This window comes from Marmota flaviventris, chromosome 1, assembly GCF_047511675.1.
Source record: "Marmota flaviventris isolate mMarFla1 chromosome 1, mMarFla1.hap1, whole genome shotgun sequence".
Lineage (NCBI taxonomy): Eukaryota > Metazoa > Chordata > Mammalia > Rodentia > Sciuridae > Marmota > Marmota flaviventris.
In genome coordinates, this window is record NC_092498.1 from 186,050,574 (window position 1) to 186,072,150 (window position 21,577).

Here is a 21,577-nt window from a genome sequence, read left to right on the forward strand (position 1 = left end):
ATATTATTTTTAAAACTTAAAAATATTATACCTGGACTGAAAATACAGAAATACTTGACAACAGACTTGACCAGGCAAATGGCAAAATCAAAATCAGAACATTTGAAGAGAAGAATTTGAAAGCCAGAGGAGGAAAAAAAGAATAAAGAAAAATGAAGAGAGCCTACAGGACTTATAGGCCACCATCAAAAAATATACACATTACAAAAGAAGAATAGAGAAATGGGTAAAGAACCTATTTGAAGAAGTAATGGCAGACAGCTTTTCAAATGTGAGCAGAGAAATGTACATATAAATTCAAGAAGCTCAAAGAATTCAAACAAGGATAAAGCTAAGGAGACCTATACTGAGACACATCATAATATAACTGTTAAAAGTCACAAAGAGAGAATCTTCAAAGCAGTAACAGAAAAGCAAACCATCATGTACAAGAGAGTTTCTATTAGGTTATCAGCCAAGTACTCAGCAGAAATCTCGTAGTTTTAGAAGGGAGTGAGACAATATATTCAATGTGCTAAAAGATAAAAATTGCCAAGCAAGTATATCTAGCAAAACTGCCCTTCAAAATAAATGAAAGAGGAATTAAGACTTTTCCAGATAAAACAAATGGGAGGGAATTCATTGCTAGATCTGGGTCTTCCAAGTTGAGGTTAGTTTGAAATTAACTGCTATCCCTAAGATGTTTGATATAATTGCAATGATAACCATAAAGAAAATATCTATACAATATACATAAAAGAAATGAGAAAGTAATTAATACATATCATTATAAAGAAAAATCAATGAAAAAAAGAAGGCAGTAAGGGAAGAAAGTCAAAAACTACAAGACATTTAGAATAGAACAAATGGCAATAATAAGTGCTTCCATATCAATAATTACTTTTTAAATATTAATGAATTAAATGCCCCAGTTAAAAGACACAAATTGGCCAACTTGATACAAACATCCAACCATATGCTGTTTACAAGAGACTCACTTTGGGTCTAAAAGCGCTATAAGGCTATAAGGATGGAAGAAGATATTCCATGCACAGGAATCTATTTTGTCTAATTACATTAGACAAAATAGATCTTAAAACAAAAACTGTCACAAGAGACAAAGACAAAAGATAATAGTTATAAAAACACATGTTTCTAACATTAGTGTACCCAAATACATGAAACAAAAATTGATGGAACTAAAGGGAGAAACTGACAGCAAAACACTAATGGTAAGAAACTTCAATACCCCGCCTTCAGTTATGTATGGAACAACCCGATGGAGGATCAATAAGGAAACAGGACTTGAACAACCCCTACAGACCAATCAGACCTGACAGACATACAAAATACTCCACTCAACAACAGAATACACTCTTCTCCAGTGCACACAGAACATTCTCTTAACATGGACAACAAGCTAGGCCACAACATAAGTATAACAAATTTAAGATTAAAATCATACAAAGTAACTTTTCCATCTACAATGAAATGAAATAGAAATCAGTAATGAAAGGAAAATAGAAAGCATACAGATATGTGGAAATTAACGCAGTCTTATTCAAACAATGAGTCAAAGAAGAAATCACAAGGGAATTTTAAAAACATATGAAGGTTAATGAAAATAAAAATTATAGAATGCAACTAAAGCAATACTGCACTTAAAATTAAAAACATCTCAAATAAACAACCTAACATTATACTCAAAGAACCACAAAAAGAAACCAAGTCCAAAATTGTAGAAGGAAATAATAAAGATTACAGAAGAGATAAATGAATAGAAAAATAGGGGAAAAGTCAATAAGAGTTGGCTTTTTTTAAAGATTAAAATTGATGAACACTTAGCGAAGCTACATTAAAAAGACATAGATAACACTCAATTACAATTGAAACAAGAGGGGACATCTCTACTGATGTAATAGGGGAAAAAAAGAGATTCTGAGAGATTTATTTTAACAATTATATGCCAATAGATTGGACAACATAGGGGAAATAGAAGAAGTCCTAGAAGACTGAATTATGAGGAAATAAAAAAAAATCTAAACACACCTAAAGCAAAGAAAATGAAGCAGTCATCAAAACCTTCCAACAAGGAAAAGCCCAGGATCAGATGGCAACACTGGAAAATTCTACCAAGTATTAAAAGAATTAACATTAATCTTCCTCAAACTCTTCCCCAGAATCATTCTATAAGACCAGCATTTCTGATACCACAACTAGAAAAAGATATAAGAATAACTACAATAACTACACACTGATGGATTTCAATGCAAAAATCCCCAAGAAGATATTAGCAAGCCCAATTCAATAACACATTAAAATAGAATAGACAGCAGAGGAAACCCCAGACCCTCCTTCCTATAGAATGAGAGAAACTATCAAATTATATAAGGAATTAATATTCAGGATATGTAAAGAATTCTATGACTCAATAACAGAATAAACAAATTTAAAAGAATGGGTAAAGGGCTTGAATAGACAAGTCTCCAAATACAAATAACCAACAAGCAAATAAATAGAGACTCAACCATAATAAAATATTATCTCACATCTATTAAAACAGTCAATAGAAAATAACAAATTTGAGAATGTGGAGGTATCAGCACTCTTGTGCACTGCTAGTGAGAATATAAAATGTTGCAGCCTGATAAGTTCTATAAAAATTAAGAACAGGATCCCCATATGACTTAACCATCGTTTGGGGATATATATCCAAAAGAGCTCAAAGCAGAATCTCAAAGAAGTACTTGCATACCCCACATTCATCACAGCATTATTCACAATAGCCAGGAGATAGAAGCAACTCAAAAGTCCAATAATGGATAATGGATAAAGTAAATGTGGTATTGGTATGAAGAACAATGGAATATTTTGCAGCCTTAACAATAAAATTCTGTTACCTATTGTATATTGTTGACATTCATGGATATTATGCCAAGCAAAATAAGCCAGTTATAAAAGGACAAACTGTATGATTCCACTTAGATGAATATCAAAGTCCAAATCACAGAAACGGTAAGTAAAAAGGTGGTTAGCAAGGGCTGGAGGAAGTGGTGGCAGAGTTAGTGTTTACGGATAGAGAATTTCATTTTTGCAAAATATATTTTTTTTAAAGAAAGAGAGAGAATTTTTTAAATATATATTTTGTAGTTTTCGGTGGACACCACATGGTTGTTTTATTTTTATGTGGTGCTGAGGGTCGAACCCAGCGCCCCGCACATGCCAGGCGAGCGCGTTATCACTTGAGCCACATCCCCAGCCCCAAAAATTGTTTTAAAGTTCTGTTGTAAAATAATGTAAATATATTTAACACTATTGAACTCTATATTTGGAAATGGTTATGATAATAAATTTTTTACTATAAAAAATAAAAACATCAAATATAGTTTGCATTCTCTAATTTTTATTCACAATTTTATCTATGAAGAATATGTAAAATTATAATATAACTGACAATATACTTAAAATATTTTAAGTCAAAATATTTTTCCTAAAAGACATATGTGACAAGCTGTTGTGGGAAATACAAAGAGGTACCTTTCTATTTAAAGTAACAAAAAATATTAAGGAATACATATTTGTATAATATCATAATAAAATAGATACTTTAAGTTATTTATAGATATCAAATCAACTCTCAATTATGATATTAAAACAATTTCTGAAACGTGATATAAAGCACTATAAACCTGGATATTTCATTTAGTAAATATTTATAATTGTCATATTAAAAATATTTTTGTAAATTTGAAGCATCTATTGCTATAGCTTTTATATAAATTTACATTAGTTACCAAGTATTTTAAACAGTTTAGCAGTTTATGAAAACTATACTGTTTAGTAAGCAAAATTGCAAAATATATATATTTATATAAAATATAAGCCCTTTTTGTTCAGAAAAAGACTATATGTAAATGTATGCCTGCATAGGAAAAAATACCCAAAAGAGTATTAAAACAAATTATCTGTAGAAAGTAGAAATGTGAGCCATTCTTTTTCTTCTTTGATACATGTTTTCTAGTTTTCTCCAATGAATACAAAAAGGATATGCCAAAAGGTTATATTATTCCATATCTGTTAAAACATAATTAAGTTCAGATAAAACTGAAGGTTTCTTTTTCTAGAGCACTGTTTATACCTACTTATTACTTTTGCAGACCCAATTTTCTCACTAGATCTAGGCAAACAGGTAAGTGAAACCAAAACAAACAAATAAGACTAGTAGCCTTAGCAAAGTACAAAGTAGATATTAACATTGAAGTCAGATTTGTCTTTTTGTTCCCATTCTCAACAAATTTGGTAGTTTGCATCATTCACAGGCTTACTAGCAGCCAATACAGGAGGTTTGTCCCCTGCAATGTCTACAAGCTTTTCTAACAAACTGGGATAATGGTCTCTTTCAGCTACTGCATATTAGCAGAAAGATGCCCTCTGAATAACATCCAGGTTACTAAAAGTCAAAATTTGGGGGTTAAGAGAAAGGAGGCAACTTTCTTTCCCTGGTTAGTGGGATGATCCTATCCCCAGAAAAGAAATAAATACAATACAAACACCTTTAGTCTTAGAAGAGAGAAGAAGCTAATAACAAATATGTTTTACATCTGCTCCTGAGCTGTCACATAATCTCCATCTCTAAAAAACAAACAAAAATGTTGCCATTGGTAGCTTTTCTATTTTAACACTATTGCTGATAATATGCTACAAAGAAAACAGGAAATTAGCTCGAACAAACAGACCAGCAAACTCATATGTATACACATTTTTAAAAGCATTCTCAAGTTCAGATGATAAAGGAAAACAATGTATATTTGATACCTCCAGCATAAGAGAATTATGCTAATTTTAGACATTGAAAAGAAGGGGTCTTCTGATTCAACTTTTTCTTATTCTTATATGGCCTGTAATAAGATACCACTCAGTATTCCACATTCAATAAAAATTAATAATGTGGGGCTGGGGATTTAGCTCCATGGTAGAACCCTTGCCTCAAATGTGCAAGGCCATGGATCTGAAACCCAATACTATAAAAACAAATAAATAAATAAAAATTAAAAAGCAATATTTCTTTAAAAATATTTACCAAGACCATTCTAAGTAAATTTGCATTAGGCTTAAATAATTAAAATGTATTATTTAAGTTCATTTGTAATTTATCTAACTGCCTTATTAGAATGGTCAAATCACCAAATTATTTATAATAAATAAGTCAAGCCCTAATTACACTGCAATAATCTAAGAAAACAAGGCAATATTGTTCATCCTATATAAAACCAAAGACAATAAAAATGTAAAATAATTTTCATATTAGGAGAAATATCCTACATATATCTAAAAGTTGTTTTTAACAGATGTCAATCTGTTGATGTCTTAGTTGACTTCTTCTAAAGTTCAAAAGCTGGCTGCCAAATAAACCATTATTAAGGGAATTTTAAATGACAATGAAAACTATTATATAAAATCATTTTAAATGTTAATTTGCGAACACTTTTGAAATATTGCTAGCTCCAAATTAAAAAACAGATGTAATCTTTATCCATGGTTTGATCTTCAAGAACATTTCAACTATCAAAATAAAAGCTTCTTATTTTTCAGAATGGGTATATACAAAAATCTTTCTATGAAAAAAGATTCTTGCACATACAGAGTTGTCACCTGAGAGTAAGCAATTTGGCCAATCATTCACAATTCCTATTTTTCTGTGGAAGAATACACACCGCCAAATAGCAGATCAAATATGGTTTACCAATTGGTACTAAAATAGGACTGAGCCACTCATTCATATAATCAGCAAAGAAACTACACCATCACCAAGCCAACAAGAATGGGACTGGGGGCTAACAGTCTAGCAACAAGCCCCTTCTTTTCACCATCTGCACAGTCCCTTCAGACTTAACTTTAACCTTCGTAACATCCCTTGCATTTCTTTTCTCCCTCAAGGCTGCCTAATGTTCATTGTAATCATATTTCACCTATATAAAAGTGTTGAGGGCCATATTATCTACTAACCACAACAATCTGTTCCCTATCTATGCTCCTCCAGAAATGCCCTCCCAGACCAAGGGACAAGGAAAGAGGTAGAAAATGAGGGATATTTGTAATAGTCAGGAAGACTTAGATTTCTACTGTCAAAATAAATGTTTATCTAAGTTAAAAGGTATAAAAGGTATGAAAATACTTTTCACTGAATTTAAAAACATATGTGTATGTGTAGTGTTCATTCATCTGATAAGTGCACCCATGGGCCAAGCACTATTAGAATTATATGGATAATCTCAATCTTTATATAAGAGCTCCATGAAATAGACACTTATTATGACAATTCCCTTTGTACAGATGAAATAACCAAGATCCAGAGAAGTATTTTTCCAAAGCTAATAAGTTAGCACTTAAAAGAAGATGAAATATAAAACCAGATGATATGATTTCATAAGCCACCTTCCTAGCATTCTGCTACACTAGATACGTATACCCTAAAAAGATACATACTTCTTAACTTTTTGTGTGAAAGCAAAAAGTTAGTAGAAAGAGAAAAGTATATCCTAAAAGTCTCTTTTCTGTCAGATTAGGGTATAAAACGCAAGTTTTTTAAAAAAATGTCTATAAACAGGAAAGCTGTATAACTGATGGTTAAGTACATAAGCCTAGTTTAAAACTCAACTTTTGCCTTACCCATGTGCCTAAAAGTTTGTTTCCTAATCTCTAAATCTCTGTTTCCTTTTCTGAGAATGGGAATAACAATAATTGTATATCAACTTTTCTTTAAAATGGGGGTCTTATTTGTATTAGGGTTTAAAAATAATACAGGGTGCTTCTTTAAGTGTACTTAGTAAAATGCAACTGTTGTCACCACTTAAGTACCTAACAGATCTGAGACTACAGGTGAACAAAATCACTTCTATTCAGAAAAAGTTCAGTTTATACAAAGTGTTTCTAAGTACTGCTATCATGTTTACTTGATAATATACCTAAAGATAATATCTTACTAATAATAGATTTCAGAAAGTTAGTATGTTAAGTATCCAATTTGTTAACAATAACTGAGGTTGAATTATATATCCAGATCTCTGTAAAACACTACATATATCTAAACAAGGAAATTTTATGATCTCTAATTTCAGAAGTTCATAATATTATTGGCAAGACAAAATTATACATGAAAGATGCATAAAATACTTTATGATTGATAAGTGTAACAAAGTTGAATAAAAGAAAAAGAAGTGCATAAAATAAAAGTAAGTTTGGTAAGACTCAGATAGCGTTGAAGATTAGTTAATATTTAGACAGCTAAGGAGAAGAAAAAGAAGCATTCCTGATGAAAGATAAAATGACAAAACAAGCATGGTTTGTTCAATAAACAGTGAAGAGAAATCTATTATTGGGACTATAGGAAATAAATTTTAATAGGAAGGATACATTGATTATGAAAATCTGGCTATGGAATGAATGTGGACCTGCAATAATGAGCCCCTAAAGCATGGTCCTTAAAACAAATCTTTAGAAGGCATTTGAATATAGAGCTATGTTTCCTTGATTAGAAATGGTCACAGTAGAAATGTTATATATTTCAAAGAATTTAATAGAAACTATGTTAATTTTTTTAAAAGAAAAAACTCTTTTAGAGATAATTATTGAAGTTTGATGATAGAAAGATATCAGCATATCATTCTGGCTATGATTTTTTTTTTAGATGCTTAACATCTTTCATTACAGTTTTTTTAATCCAGAATAAATTTAGAATATTATTCGAAAAAATAACAATCATATAATTATATTCTAATATATTCATAAATATCCTGCAACCACCTAAAACATGATAAAAGACTGAGAATAAAACAGACTATTGGGAAGTTCTACTAATCAAGGTTTTACAAATTAAGAATTAATTCAAGAAATTCCATCTACTTCGAAGAAGCATTTATAGCCATTAATTTTAACTCAAAATAGTTTGACCAAATATTTTTCATTTTTGATTATAAAAATTCTAGTTAAGATACTGCAAATAAAACAAAACAAATTATTAAAAGACAAAATTAATGCCAATCTTAAACCACTTTTCTTTGTGGTTTCTGACACTGAAAAGTAAATTTCACACAATGACAAAATTAATACATACTGACATGGATCCCCACAGCTGTTAATACCAGCAACACATGGCATCAACTCCTCACCCAAAAAAAAAAGAAAACAGACTGATTCCAGTTTTATTTCTTCCTATTATCTACAAGTATGTAGCCATGTAACACCAGTTTCAATAACACAAGTAAAGTTACCCCTCTTCAAAAACATATGGCATTGCAATAAACCCCCAAATTCTTACAAAGGAAAAATAATAATAATAATAATTATTATTATTATTATTATTATTATTATTATTATTATTACACATAGATAGTTCATAGTTGACTTTATATAACCTATTATTCCTGGGGGTGAATTTCTTTAACTTTGTCATTAACAACATTAAGCTTGGCAGTGTAGCACATATGTTATCTCATGTACTTCTCAATGCAACATTATTTGACACATGACAAAACAGGGTTAGAAAAATTAGGTTTCCCTGCAAAAAGTCCATCCACTATACATATGTACTGAAGACAGAATCTGAACCTGTATCAATCTGACACCAAAGCCCATAACCAGCTCATATTACTGTCCATAAAACTGAGTCAATTTATGAACAATGATATATAATGGACATAGAGATGCTTATATTACCTAACTTAAAGCATGAAATCTGAAAGAGAACTTACAATCATTATCTTTTAAATAAACTTCTAATTCAATAAGAATATTTATAAATAAAAGACTAAGTGATTTTATTTGTTTTACTGTGTTTCCCATAATTAGTATAATAGTGAATTTAATCAATACGAACTTTTGTTTCAAATGGATTTTTCTAATGTTCAATGAAACCTACCAAATTTTACTAAGTTTCTATATAAATGAAAGTTTCCTATTGAGGTTGAAAGGAAAAGTGGTCATTAAATTATCTACAAGGTAAAATAATAGTAAATTAAAATATTGTCATCAAACGTTAAAGCAATCCAACCTTGAAGCAAAATGTTTACTGCAATGGAATCAGAAGTCCTCAGAGGAAACACTTTTTGGTCTCAACACTTTCAAACACTGAATGAAAACTCACAGTACTATGTACCTCTCTAACTTCCTTTTCAGATATTTGATTTTAGTAACAGGTAAAGACCATCCATTTAAAAAAATCATTCCTTTCAGCATGCTTTCCCTCGTCCTCATGTCCACTAACTTATTAACATTTCCTCTCCATTCATACTCTCATACTACATTAATAGAGGTATACAAAATTCAGAGCGATTCAACAAGAAACTGGCAAATTATTTTGCAAAGTATTGGCACCAAAATATAAATGGTTAAAAATGTTTTTCTGCTGTAACAACCTTTTTACAAAAAAAAAAAACAAAAAACACCTGTCAGTATTGGCCCAACTGTTAGTCAACTCATCTAAACTTAACCAGAGTGAGAGAGAAAGAGACAAAGAATTAAGTCTCAAAAAATGCCAACATACAAGTTCGTGCATTGAGTCCCTATAAAGCGTAACACTTTTTATTCTTGTCTAGGATACCTAGTCAGTTGACTTAGCTGGGATTTTTTATTTTTTTATTTATTTATTTTTTTTTTTTTTTTTTGTATAGGAAATGACCCTGATCTGAACTCTATGCTGAGCAAGTGAAACGCCTGCCGGTGAACTATCCATCTGTCCTGGGAATCCGGTCTCACCAGTTCACCTCAATTACTGCTTTGACTCCCCAGAAGGAACAGGGCGCCCAAATCCTTTAACTCCAGAACTAAGCACTTCAGTCACCTCTGGAGGACATCACTTCAGCTCCCATCCCGTTTCACCTGTGATGCTGACGTAGGTAAGCACTTCTTTCCATAATCCCCCTGACAGATGGACCACCTATGATATGATATTTTAACTGCGATGAAACCGCCATCGAAAATACTCTCAAACAATCAGACTTTCCAAATTTAAGTGGAAATTGCCCGTAACCGTCCAAATCCATTGCACTTTGAGAGATATGACCACCAGAGACGGCTGCATTTAGAATACACTCACACAGACCCCATAGTCCAGTATTTTCTTAAACCACACTTGTAGAAAGTACTGACCCACACAGACACACATACATTTTCGCCATCCCCCCCATCTCTTGCGCGATTGCCCTAGAAGAGTTGGGGAAAGAGGATACACAGGCTACATGTGACGTTTCATGATTTGTACCCCAAAGTTTCAAGTGCATGTTACGCTCCTGCAGCCGGAACCTCCAGAGAGGTTAAGAAAGAAAGAAAGAAAGAAAAGGCGCGGGGAGCGCGGGTGGGATTCTGCTGGCACAAGCCCCGATGGGGCTCGCGCTCTGGACGGGATTTCCCTCCTTCCCCTTCCCCCGCCCACCCGCGCCCTGGAATTCCTCCCCCGTGGAGGGCCGCGAACAATGCGGCCGCCCGGACCCCCGCCCGCCCCGGGAGGCCCGTCACTCACCACCCAGGTCAGTGCCCCGTTGCCGCCAGCGCCGGCTCCCGCGCCGCCGCCCGATTTGGCCATGGCGGGTGCCTCCCGCTCACAGGCCCCGAAGCCGCAGCCGCCGCTCCCGCCTCCCTGGGGTCCGCTGGGCCCACTGCTCCGCACCGACCACTCCGCTCACTGCGCTCCTAGCCGCGCCGGCCCCCGCGCCCCATCGCGGGAACCCGGAGCGGACGTCCGGCCAAGCCCGGGGAGAAGGCCGCGCCGCCTGCTGCCCTCAAACTCGAGGCGCGGCGGTCGCGTCGCCCGGGCCTAGCGCCCCGTGAGGAGAAGGAAGAGAAAGCCGGAGGCAGCCGGCAGCCGGCGGCGGCGGCGGCGGCGGAGTCGCAGCAGCGCTGCCTTCTTGCCTGCCCGCGGGCGCCGCAACCAGCAGGACCGAAGCCCTCCGGGAGGTGCAAGCTGCGCGAGTGCGGCCGAGGAGCCAGGGGCGTCCGGACGTGGCGGGGATGCGGAGGCGCCTTGTCCTCGCACTCCTGGAAGACAGGCTGCTCGGGTCGCCTGAGTCCTCGACGAGGTCTCTGCTGCTGCCTCAAAGGCCGCCTTCGTCCGCCACGCTTCAGCCCTGGCTTCCTCACATCCACACACCGAGAGGGACAATAAACCGAGCCGCCGCTGCCACGGTCGCCTCCCTCTTGTCCGGCATAACACCGCACACACACACTCGCACACCGGGGAGGGAGGGTGGGAGGGAGGGCGCGGCGACCGTCCCTGCTGTCAGCCAGCTCCCTGCATCCAATCAGAGCCTTGTCTCCACAGCTTCTTGACCAATTCCAAAATTCCAAGCCTCCGGAGGGGCGGGACCCGAGGGGGCAACGTCATTGCGGGTAGCAACCGAAAGGAAGACTTGGGGTTTTTTGTTTGTGTGTGTGTCTGTGGGTTTTCCATTTGAAGGGAGAGCAGGGGCTGCTGTCAAGGGTCATTTGAGGGCGGCAAAGGGAAAAGGTCGAATTGGCCTCGGGTCGATTGTAATCCTCCAAGCGTGCTGTTTACTCTTAGAGACCTGAACGGGAAGCCTGGGCGTTTCTTTACCAGGGGCCTCTAAGGGTGGGGGTAGGGGTGGCAGGAAGCAGCCAGGGGCCGTCCCAAAGGGAAATTATTTTTAAAGAGCGGTTGTAAACCGCAGGCAAGATGTTGTGCAGCACTGGTGCAAGAAAGGCTCCAAGTAGACATTGCTGTCAGGGGGGGGGAAATGCATCTACTCAGACCTTCTTCGTCTCCTTCCTCCTTTTTCTGCCTGCAGCCCACCCCACCCCACCCCCCAAACAAGAATGTGGTCAGTCTCAAGACCACTGCATTTATAGAGCTTCAATGATAAGGGACTCGCAGAGAACCTTCCAGGGAAAGAATGTAGGGTGGCTTTAGTGTTCTGTTTCTGCTCTGGTTGACCTTTCTCTCCTCAAACAATGCAGAGGTGTCGCTGTCACTTTTTTCAACTCTCCAGATGTGCTCTCTACCTCAAAGGGGACACACTTAATTTAACTACTTTCAGTGGGATTTTCAAATGCCTACTAAGGAATAGTTTCATTCGCATTAAAGCTTTCTAAGAAAAAAAAAATTTACCCATACAGCAACACCAAAGTCTTTGGCAGATGGAAGATGGCTTTACTTCATCCCGATTTTCAATGTAATTCCATTCAACAAGTATTTCTTGGGCACACACTCTATCACGCTGTGCCAGGCTCTGAAATGGGTTCAAAATTATAAACAGCCTCTGATTTCAAAGTCCTTCATACTCTGGTTTGTAAGACAGACTCAAAGGGACTTAACTGTCACCAAAATTTATATATAAATTGCTGCTTCATGAAAGTGTTTTTGTAAACTTCTCTTCCAACTGTGTATTTCCTCTTGAGGGAAAACAAAAATGTCTCAGGTCATATCTTTCAACTGCATTCCAAGTCCAGCGGTGGGGAGCTCTGAAACATGGAAATAATTTAAACATAGTTGTTCTTAATTAGCTCCCTGGAGGCCATGTAATTTTGACATATTTGGGACTTTGGTTCAGAACAGTGAAGTCTTTCTTTACCTTGAACTTGAGGTGCAAACTTGTAAATCAGGCAGGCTAGGGTCTAATCTGAGCTTTGAACCTGACCAACTAAGTATCCATGGCTTTGTTATTTAACTTAACTTCCTCAGCTTATGTCTCATTAAAAATGAGGTTCTTTACTCTTTTTGATGACTTTACATCTCAAGTCCACATATATTTTATATTTGAAAAGTGGTGAATGATTTTAAGGGCTGAGATTTTTATAAATATCTATACATCAAATAGAAGCCCAACTATAAAATATCTCCTTTTTAAAACTTCAATTTCAAAACTATTCAGCTTCAGATTTTGAAGTGAATAAAATATAGTCAAAACTAAAATTTTTAGATAATGAAAGTAATGTCCATCTTTCACTTTGCTTCTTATGAGGCACTATTGTGTCTTTAGCCATTTAAGTATGAATAAACCCTCTAATAAGTGAGTTTATTCCTTTAAATGCTGACTTAAGAGGATCACAAATAAGAATTATTGAATGCACAGGCCAACCAACATTTTAAAGCAGAGATTTGTGGTGAATGATAAAAAGCATTTAGATAAAATGTATCCCAGCTTCTAAAAAACTGTTAGTCTTTATGCAGCAAATATATTTTTATAACAAAATTAATTGTTTCCAACTTGAGCACAACTTGCTCTTCTGGGGGTAATATCAAGTAATTTTCACTTGCAAAATAATAACTGCTCTATTAAGAAGCATCTATAACAGGAATTTATAATATCAAAAACAGGACAAACCTATGTATAACATTTAAAGAATTTCTACCCCATAGCAATTCAAAAAAATTCTTGAATCAAAATTTCTAAGAAGCTTCCATGAGAGTTTATCTTAACTACTTCAGAATTTGTTTTCAGATCATGTTTCCCTATTGCATCAATCCAAAAATAATGTCTATTGTGTTAAGTATTCAGTATCTGAGAATTTTAAAAAGTTGATGAAAATAGTCTCTGCATTGAGTTCACACCTATATAATTTTGAGTTAATAGTTTAGATCCAAGGGCAATTTTATAGTTACTCCATTGTTATTCAATAGTTTATTCAATGAGTTACATGTGTCATTATACTTTTATACACAGTAAGTAATTTAATCAATAAATCATCTAAGACAGCAATTCCAAATACTCATTTTTGCAAGTGTTTGAATGCCAAACTTGGAAGTATATGGCAAAGTTTCAATTATTTCTACTAAAATTATGCACTGTTCCAGCACTGGTTCAATTAGAAGGTAGGGACCTAATCTTTAAACTAGTAAGATTTAAAGCAATCAATAAATAAATTCAAAATTCAGTGTCTGTCATTTTCCCCTCCCTTCTCCTTGTGTTAGTTGTTGTGGATACTTAATATGTACAAAGTTGCTAAGTTAAGAACAGGAAAAAAAATTGCAATGTCTGGACAAGAGTATAGTAAGTGTTATCTAAACAATGACAAAAATGTTTAAATGTAATGTAGTTTGCTACATTTCTTTAGAAGTGAGCTCAAGGGAAAAAAGAAAGTTACTATCAAGATAGGGTTTTTTTTAATTCTTTTTCAGCATTACTATAGTAGATTAATTGATTTTTTCATACTAATTTCTCCAAACATATTATAAGTTGTTTTTTGTTTTGTTTTGTTTTGTTTTTTTACTAAGGTACTTAAGCACTAAAGGTAGCAAGTATTTGTGGAAAATGGAAGATCTCTGTAACAACCATATTCTTGAGTTCTATTGCCACAGGGAAGAAAGAAAAAAAAATTAAGACCTGTAAGTATGGGGCACTTTGTTTGACTTTTGTTTTGCAACTGTTTAATTTTATTGGGTTTGTCCATGTAATCTATACTGATTTGACAAGGTTCTAATTACTTGTATAGACAGAACCATCTTCATTTATTTTACATGATATACACCAATAATAATTCAGGGCTCTTAGCTGCTCTACTGAACTATATAAAGTGGAGAATATACTTAGATATACCTTATTTGAGAAACCTGTTCTTGGCCTTTGCAGGAAGTCTTATAATAGGGTAGACATTTAGAGAAACATCTTTTTCTTAGAAAGGCCTGCTTTAAGGAACATTATATATTACCTCATCAACAGAATATTGAACAATCCTAACATGTGTTCTAAGTTGTATTTGAAGTTTCTGGTTACTCAGATTCATCTGATTCAGTTACTCCATAGGTTTATAAGATTTAGACCTAAGAAAATGAGATAGCAGTGACTTCCTAACTCAGCCATTTCAATTTCAGAAGTGTGAGGAATGCTACAGGCAGAGTTGCCAAGTTGCTTTCATTCTGCAGTATATTACAAATTTTTAATTTGGGCCAGGCATAGTGGTACATGCCTGTAATCCCACTGGCTCTGGAGGCTGAGGCAGGAGAATGCCAAGTTAAAGCCAGCCGCAGCAACTTAGGAGGTGCTAAGCAACTTAGGAAGAACCTATCTCAAAAAAAAAAAAAAAAAATGAGGGTGTTGAGAGAGTCGGGAAGGTTTAAAAATATCTGCACCAGAAGAATCTAAGATGTAAAGCTTCTATGTTAGAGGAGCTTCTAGAACAAAACCAAACAAGTACCTGAAAGTTGTCTAAGGTGTTAAAGATCAAAACTTTGAAAAGACATCATCTTTTAGTATGCCATTTAATAAAAATCAGGAGGCTGATTAGACCACATACTTTATATAACTAATATCTTATCTATTTACTTTTTTGCCTTGAGAGAGTGTTGGAATATGAAACAATCCAGAAGAAAGCTGAAGAATGATGACTTTTAAAGGAATATATTTCTAGTTTAAATGTTGTTGGGGAAAGTAAAAGAATAAGAGCAGTGTGCTCCATAAATGATACTCTACATTGTACTAGCTAGTCATAGCAAGTGACAAGCATATAGCCAGTCTTCAGTAATTGCTCAAAGAATAAATTTGTTAATATAAGCCCATTAAAAAATATATCTCATCCACCATGCATAATGATGCTGAAACTTGGCCACTTTAGATTAATTCCTCAGGATCTTCATGTCTTTTGTGTTTTTCAGCTGTCTTGGGTAAAGTACTTTATCAGATAAAGAAGTGGTTTAAAGCATTATTTCTCTTTGGGAATGAGAAATAGGATGGTGGGAGAAGGGAAGGAAGAAGAGAAGCTGTGGTACCAGGAGAAAGACTTGAGGGACAAGGAAGAAGAGTCAGAACAAAACATCCAACTTTGTGAAACTGAGTGGAAAAAAGGAAACATTCTGGCTAAGGAAGATCCATTATAGCCTTTGCCAATGCTTACACTTCATTTCACTAAGAAGGAAAATCCCATCAAGTACCCCCAGGATCTGGTTGGTTATAGTAATGGGTAGATTCATTCATGCATATTAGCCTAATTAATTTTCATCAACCCTAAGGGAAGTAGTGTTATCCTTTGAATTTTAGTAAAGAAATGAAAAGTCATAGAAAGTCACAGAACTTAGTAGTGGAACTGAAATTCAAACCCAAGCCTTTTACTCCAAGCCACACCTTTTTGTCACACTACATAACTGGCTAACATTTGGCCATTTAGCATATTTGGCAGTGTGTTAGGAACTTGGCAATAACTGTGAATAATTTTAGCTTATTGGCCCTCACTAATATCCTTTGGTTGTTAAATTCTATTGTTGAGCTATTGTGACAAGTATCTACAAATCATTGACTAAAGGTTCTCTTTGAAACCAGCCTGAATCTGCTTTGTTTTACCTTATTATGAGTAAATTGCTTTTTGATATCCAAAAGATCAAAGAGAACATGAGGTTTAAGGTCCTGCAGGTCTTGTAACATCAACATTCTATGCCATTTTAAACTTCATAATCCAAATCCAGTGTCCTTATTTTAAGAAAGCTGTATCTTCTAGAAGGCTAACATTCAAATGCAGAGGGAAAATACAGACACACTCTGGGATTGCACTCTTGCATTCACATTTTGCATAGCTTCAAGTTCATAGAAATTCAGAACAGCATAAAAATTTCTCAAGGTATTTAATCTTACAGGAAACACTTATTTGTGGATATTCCATCTCTTATGAAATAGATTACCAAAAAGGCAATAATCTTTATGTCTTGCATTTTTGGCTTCTCTCATTCCAGCATTTTGTAAATGATCCTAAAAAATGGCACATTAGATCCTTGAAGTATAAATGGATATTTTGTGAATATCGATGTACACTGTTGTATAGTACCCATGTGTAAGTGATTCATAAAGCCTATTGGCATTTAAAATTTTTTTTTTAGTTTTCAGATGGACACAATACCTTTATTTATTTATTTTTATGTGCTTCTGAAGATCAACCCAGTGCCTCACGTGTAGTATTCAAGCGCTCTACCACTAAACCACAACGCCAGCCACTCTGTTGGCATTTTTTAAATCTCTGTACAAACCTATAGTAAACAAGTCGACCCTATTTTGTCTTGAAACTTTATTTCCAGGAATGCCCATTAACATCCTTGAAACTTGGGCTTTTGGGAAAAGATTTGGAAAATTACTCCATTTTTATATTTTTGTTATTAGAGCATGTTTATAAGATTAGAAAGGACAGATAAAAAGTTAATACAAAAATGACCTATAATTTCACCTCTTAGAAGATTACTATTAACAGGTTTATACTTTTTTAACTCCTTTTATAAGAGTTCAAAAACGTACTTTTTTCAAAAGAAACAATATGCATTAATAAATTATTTCAAATTAAAAATAAATGTTAATCTAACTAAAATTTTGTGAGGATGTGGAGCAACAAGCTCTCTTACACTCTGGAAAACCATTTCTCAGTATCCTACAGTTATAAACCAGAAATTCTACTCCTAAGTATATTCAAATAGAAATGCATATACCAGAACACAGACACTACAATGTACATAGCAACACTATAGTAGTCCCAAAACTAGAAATAGTGCACATGTCCATCAGTGTTATAATGGATATATTGTATATGCATATGATGGATACTTTCTGGAATGAATACTTCTTTAGCACCTGTCCTATGTATTGTGATTGGGAGATGCTTACCAATACAACTGATTTCACCCACTAAAAGCCAATAGCATACCACGCCACCACCACTGACCCTATTGTAGCAAACAAAAACATCTGCAAACATTTTGTCCCATTATAGGAAAAAATCCTCCCCTTCCTCTACCACCAAGAACCATTGGTATAAAAGGATGCTTATGTTATTTTCAACAATGGGATTCAATGAACATCTTGGTATTATTACTATAAACCACACTTTACAGATGGGAACACTGGGGCTGAGTTGCCCAAAGTTCCATTACTATGAGTAGTAAAGGTAAGATTTGAACACAGTTCTGTTGCCTCCATAGTTTGTGATTATAATCTCCCCTCCCAACCTTCTCAAATTTTACTACCCAGCAGGTTTTAGAGACTACTCTAAAGGGTATGGTTAGAACAGTGGAATATTAGTACTTGCTGAGCGTAAAAACAAATGTTAAAGTACCTTCACTCTGACAAGCATCCTTCAGCTTTTTTCAGGCTTCCAAAAAGTTCTTATATTAGAAAAAATTTAAAAAGCCCTTTGTGATAAATATTTTAACCAAATAGAAAACTGCAACGAATTTTTCAACAAATAGCTAATGTAATATCACCATAGATTGTATATTTAACTATGTTGACGTGCCCTGAGAGCTAATCTAATTTAGAGGGATAATCAATCCAACATCAGGATTGTAGAGCATTCTGGACCAGGTAGCTCCACCCTCATCACCATCAGTAACACACTACTAGTCCCACCTACTCCAGATTTCATCTCCTCAATGCTGGCCAGATATCTCATGACAAGACAAATAAGCAACAGAGGCAGAGTGAAATAAATGCAAATTTAGTAGAGCTGTTAATATTGAATACTTACTGCATAGCAGGCATTTAATATTTTTCCATCTGTTGTCTCAATTTATTCCACAAATATTTATTAAATGCTTTCTGTGTGGTCAGATGGGGCACAGGTGCATCATAGATGTGTTCCCTGTCTCTCGTTTTTTCCTTTATGAAGCACATGGAAGAAAGACATGAAATAACTAGTTGCTTAAATAAATAATTAGAGGGGGTTAGAGGGAGGAGACTTTCTGAAGAAAATTCTATTGAGCTCTAGGAAGGAGTATGAGCTCACATTTCCAGACTATCAAATAACATTCAGAGGCAGGATGGAGAAGGGCATAGCCAAGAAAGTGAGAGAAGACAACTACAGCTAAAGAGAGGAAGACCCAGGCCAAAGCAAGCAGGGCCAACTCATTCTAAATATTTTAGGGATTCTTATTTTTGCTCTCCACCTGTGGCAAAGGCAAACCATTGAAAAATTTTTAAGTAGTGGTATGTCATTATTACATTTGGAGTTTTCTCTTTTATTTTCTCTAATATTCTCACTAATTATCACATTCTTCTCCAAAACTTGCTTACTCAACTATATTCATTACCAGAAGAATAACATAGGTCAGGATTCTTATTGTTTCCTCCTTATGAACAACCAAAGACTCCTTCACAATACAGCCCTTAGAAATGTCTTCTCATGGGCCAAGATTGCGGCTCAGTGGCAGAGCACTTGCCTAGCATGCAAGCAATGTTCGATCCCTGGCACCACATAAAAATAAATAAAATGAAAGTATCATGTCCATCTACAACTAAATAAATATATATATTTAAAAGTCTTCTCATGAAGATTGGGACTTCTGCTGAAACCATGAACCAAGCCCTTGAAAGCCTAACAAAGGATATGTTAGCATTGATTCCATTTCTATTTTGTGCTGTGAAATAAGAATAGTCTTTATGAGAAATACCTAGTAAATATAATATGATGAATAAAGAATGATTGCTAATAAAGTTGTAAGTAGATAAATTCCCAGCGAGTCTAATATGAAGTCGGACAACCATCATCATGGGCTGTAATTTTAAAGTCTCTTTTCCTGAATAACTCATTCATCAATTCATTACTTTCTTATCTTACTAGTGGTGAACTAATCTCCATAACAGCTGAGCTGATCTTTCCCAGACGGTCTCTGACAAGCATGTTAGGACAGCTTCCCTTGACCATGGCCATCTGATATACAGAAGAGGAAAAGCTTCAAGTGTTTGGACATTACCATGGTTGTGAATTTCTCTCAAGAATTTATCATACTGCACAATTCCTGCTTTTTAATTAAGCCTTCTCCTACTTTCACTTTCATATTATGTTTCTTGTTTGTTCAATTTTCTCCAATAACAAACTGAAAATGAAATTTCACAGTTGTTTTTTTTACTCCTCAGCCTCAATTTTATAGGCTTTATTAATTCCTTCAGAGTATAATTTATCTGGATTTCTAGTTTTTCTATTCATAAAACAAAAGGGATTTGAATTTGATATCCTCTTCCAGCTAAATATTTCTTTTTTTTTTATTCTTCCCATTATTTGGACGTAAAAGGAATAATTTGAGAAATATGACCAGTGAGTTACATTTGCCCCTTCACAACTTGTTTTGAGAACCTTCCTTTCTGTAACTGGATACCAAATATTTCATATTTTACCCACGTTGTTGGCTTCTGAAAGAATGAATACAGCCAGGCTTCTTTCAACAGCACTGAATGAGAGCATCCATTGTTTACCATTAGGGCTCAAAATAAAATATTCTAGTTTAACAACTAGGAGAAAAAGAGAGACATGTGACTAGTTCCATTTTGTGCTTGGTTTTGGAAATGTCAAAAATGCCTGTGGTTGTTTTAAAAATTTGGTATATTGCCCCTTTGTTAGGGTGTCCTCTTGAAAGGTTATTTGGGAAAAAGTCACACTTGGGAAATTATTGGTCTCTCCCATTTCAGTCCCTCTAGCTCCTCTTTCCTGTGAGAGCTGAGCCTTATGTACTTTAGAGCTGGGGTTTGGGCCTTGCATGAGGTGACCATTTGCCTTACTCCTCCCAAAGAAGAGATGTCTAGATTTTCTCTATCCCTTAAGGTCTCCACATAGACTGCATACATTTTTATCAGGTTGATTTGTTCTTTTTTGCTTGACTAGGTTGGTTTTTTTTTTATGTTAAGTTTTCATCGGTTAAAAAAAATCAAATAATTTGCTGATAAATGCAAATCATAGGATGGTCAAGAATAAAAAGGAAAAAAAGGCCACAACTCCCATTACTTATTATACAAGCCCATTTTCATATAAACAGATGTTTGGAAAGTCATCTCTAATACAAAGGAGGGGAAAAGAGAAAAGTTCTAGAAACTAATAATGAAGACAGCAACAATTTTGTGTCTTAATTGTTGGGCCTATATGTTATGATATTTTCCATCTCTTTACCCATGTTTTTTTTTTAATAACTATTCTACTTACTCCTCCCACCCCAACTTCCTAATGTCAGAGTTAAAGCCAAAAAAAACATCAAACACCCAAGTTTGATGCTTTATTTGCCCCAGAAAGTTGTCATTTAGCATCACATAGAAGACATATAATGGAATTAATTGGTCATCAGGTGTTTTAGTCAGCTTTTCATCACTGTGACCAAAATACCTGATGAGAACAACATAGAGGAAAAGTTAAAATAAGCTCAAGACACAACAGCCAGAAAGCAAAGCAGAAGCTCTCTTTACCAGGGACAAAATATAAACCCCAATGGCACACCCCCAGTGACCTACTTCCTCTAGCAACATCCTACCTGCCTGCAGTTACCACCCAGTTAATCATATCAGTGGAGGATTAGCTCACAATTCTCATAATCCAATCATTTCACCTCTAAACATTCTTGCATTGTTTCATACATCAGCTTTTGGGGGACACTTCACACCTAAACCACAACATGAGGCAGACATTTAAAAACCAAAAAACAAAAGCATTAGGACAAAGAAAACACCCAATCAAAATTGAGTTCCATGCCTTATCACCACATGCATGACATACTTCCAGAATTTCTTTAACTAGGAATAGTACTATTCATTCCATATTTAGGGAGGACAGAAAAATTGCAAATATTCCTACTGAAGGTAACTAGTTGAATCAATTTTACTTTGTGTTTCATTTCCAGAAAGTTGATTTTGTCAGTGCT

General features: G+C 35.2%; 1 protein-coding gene and 1 long non-coding RNA gene across 5 annotated transcripts in view; one reads left to right on the top strand and one right to left on the bottom strand.

Annotated features, from left to right (window-relative positions):
• Top2b (DNA topoisomerase II beta) overlaps positions 1-10,660 on the bottom strand; it is a 58,073-nt gene extending 47,413 nt beyond the window's left edge. For all 4 annotated transcript variants that reach the window (XM_027932014.2, XM_071619545.1, XM_027932013.3 and 1 more), the window contains exon 1: positions 10,496-10,660. In XM_027932014.2, the coding sequence (XP_027787815.1) occupies positions 10,496-10,558 (63 nt within the window). In that variant the 5' untranslated portion in view covers positions 10,559-10,660. The remainder of the gene's footprint in view (positions 1-10,495) is intronic.
• On the top strand, positions 10,418-19,804 carry LOC139707745 (uncharacterized). Its single transcript, XR_011709227.1, has 3 exons — positions 10,418-10,502; positions 14,204-14,314; positions 19,516-19,804. It is a non-coding gene; the product is annotated as an uncharacterized lncRNA (long non-coding RNA).
• The last annotated feature ends 1,773 nt before the right edge of the window (positions 19,805-21,577 follow it).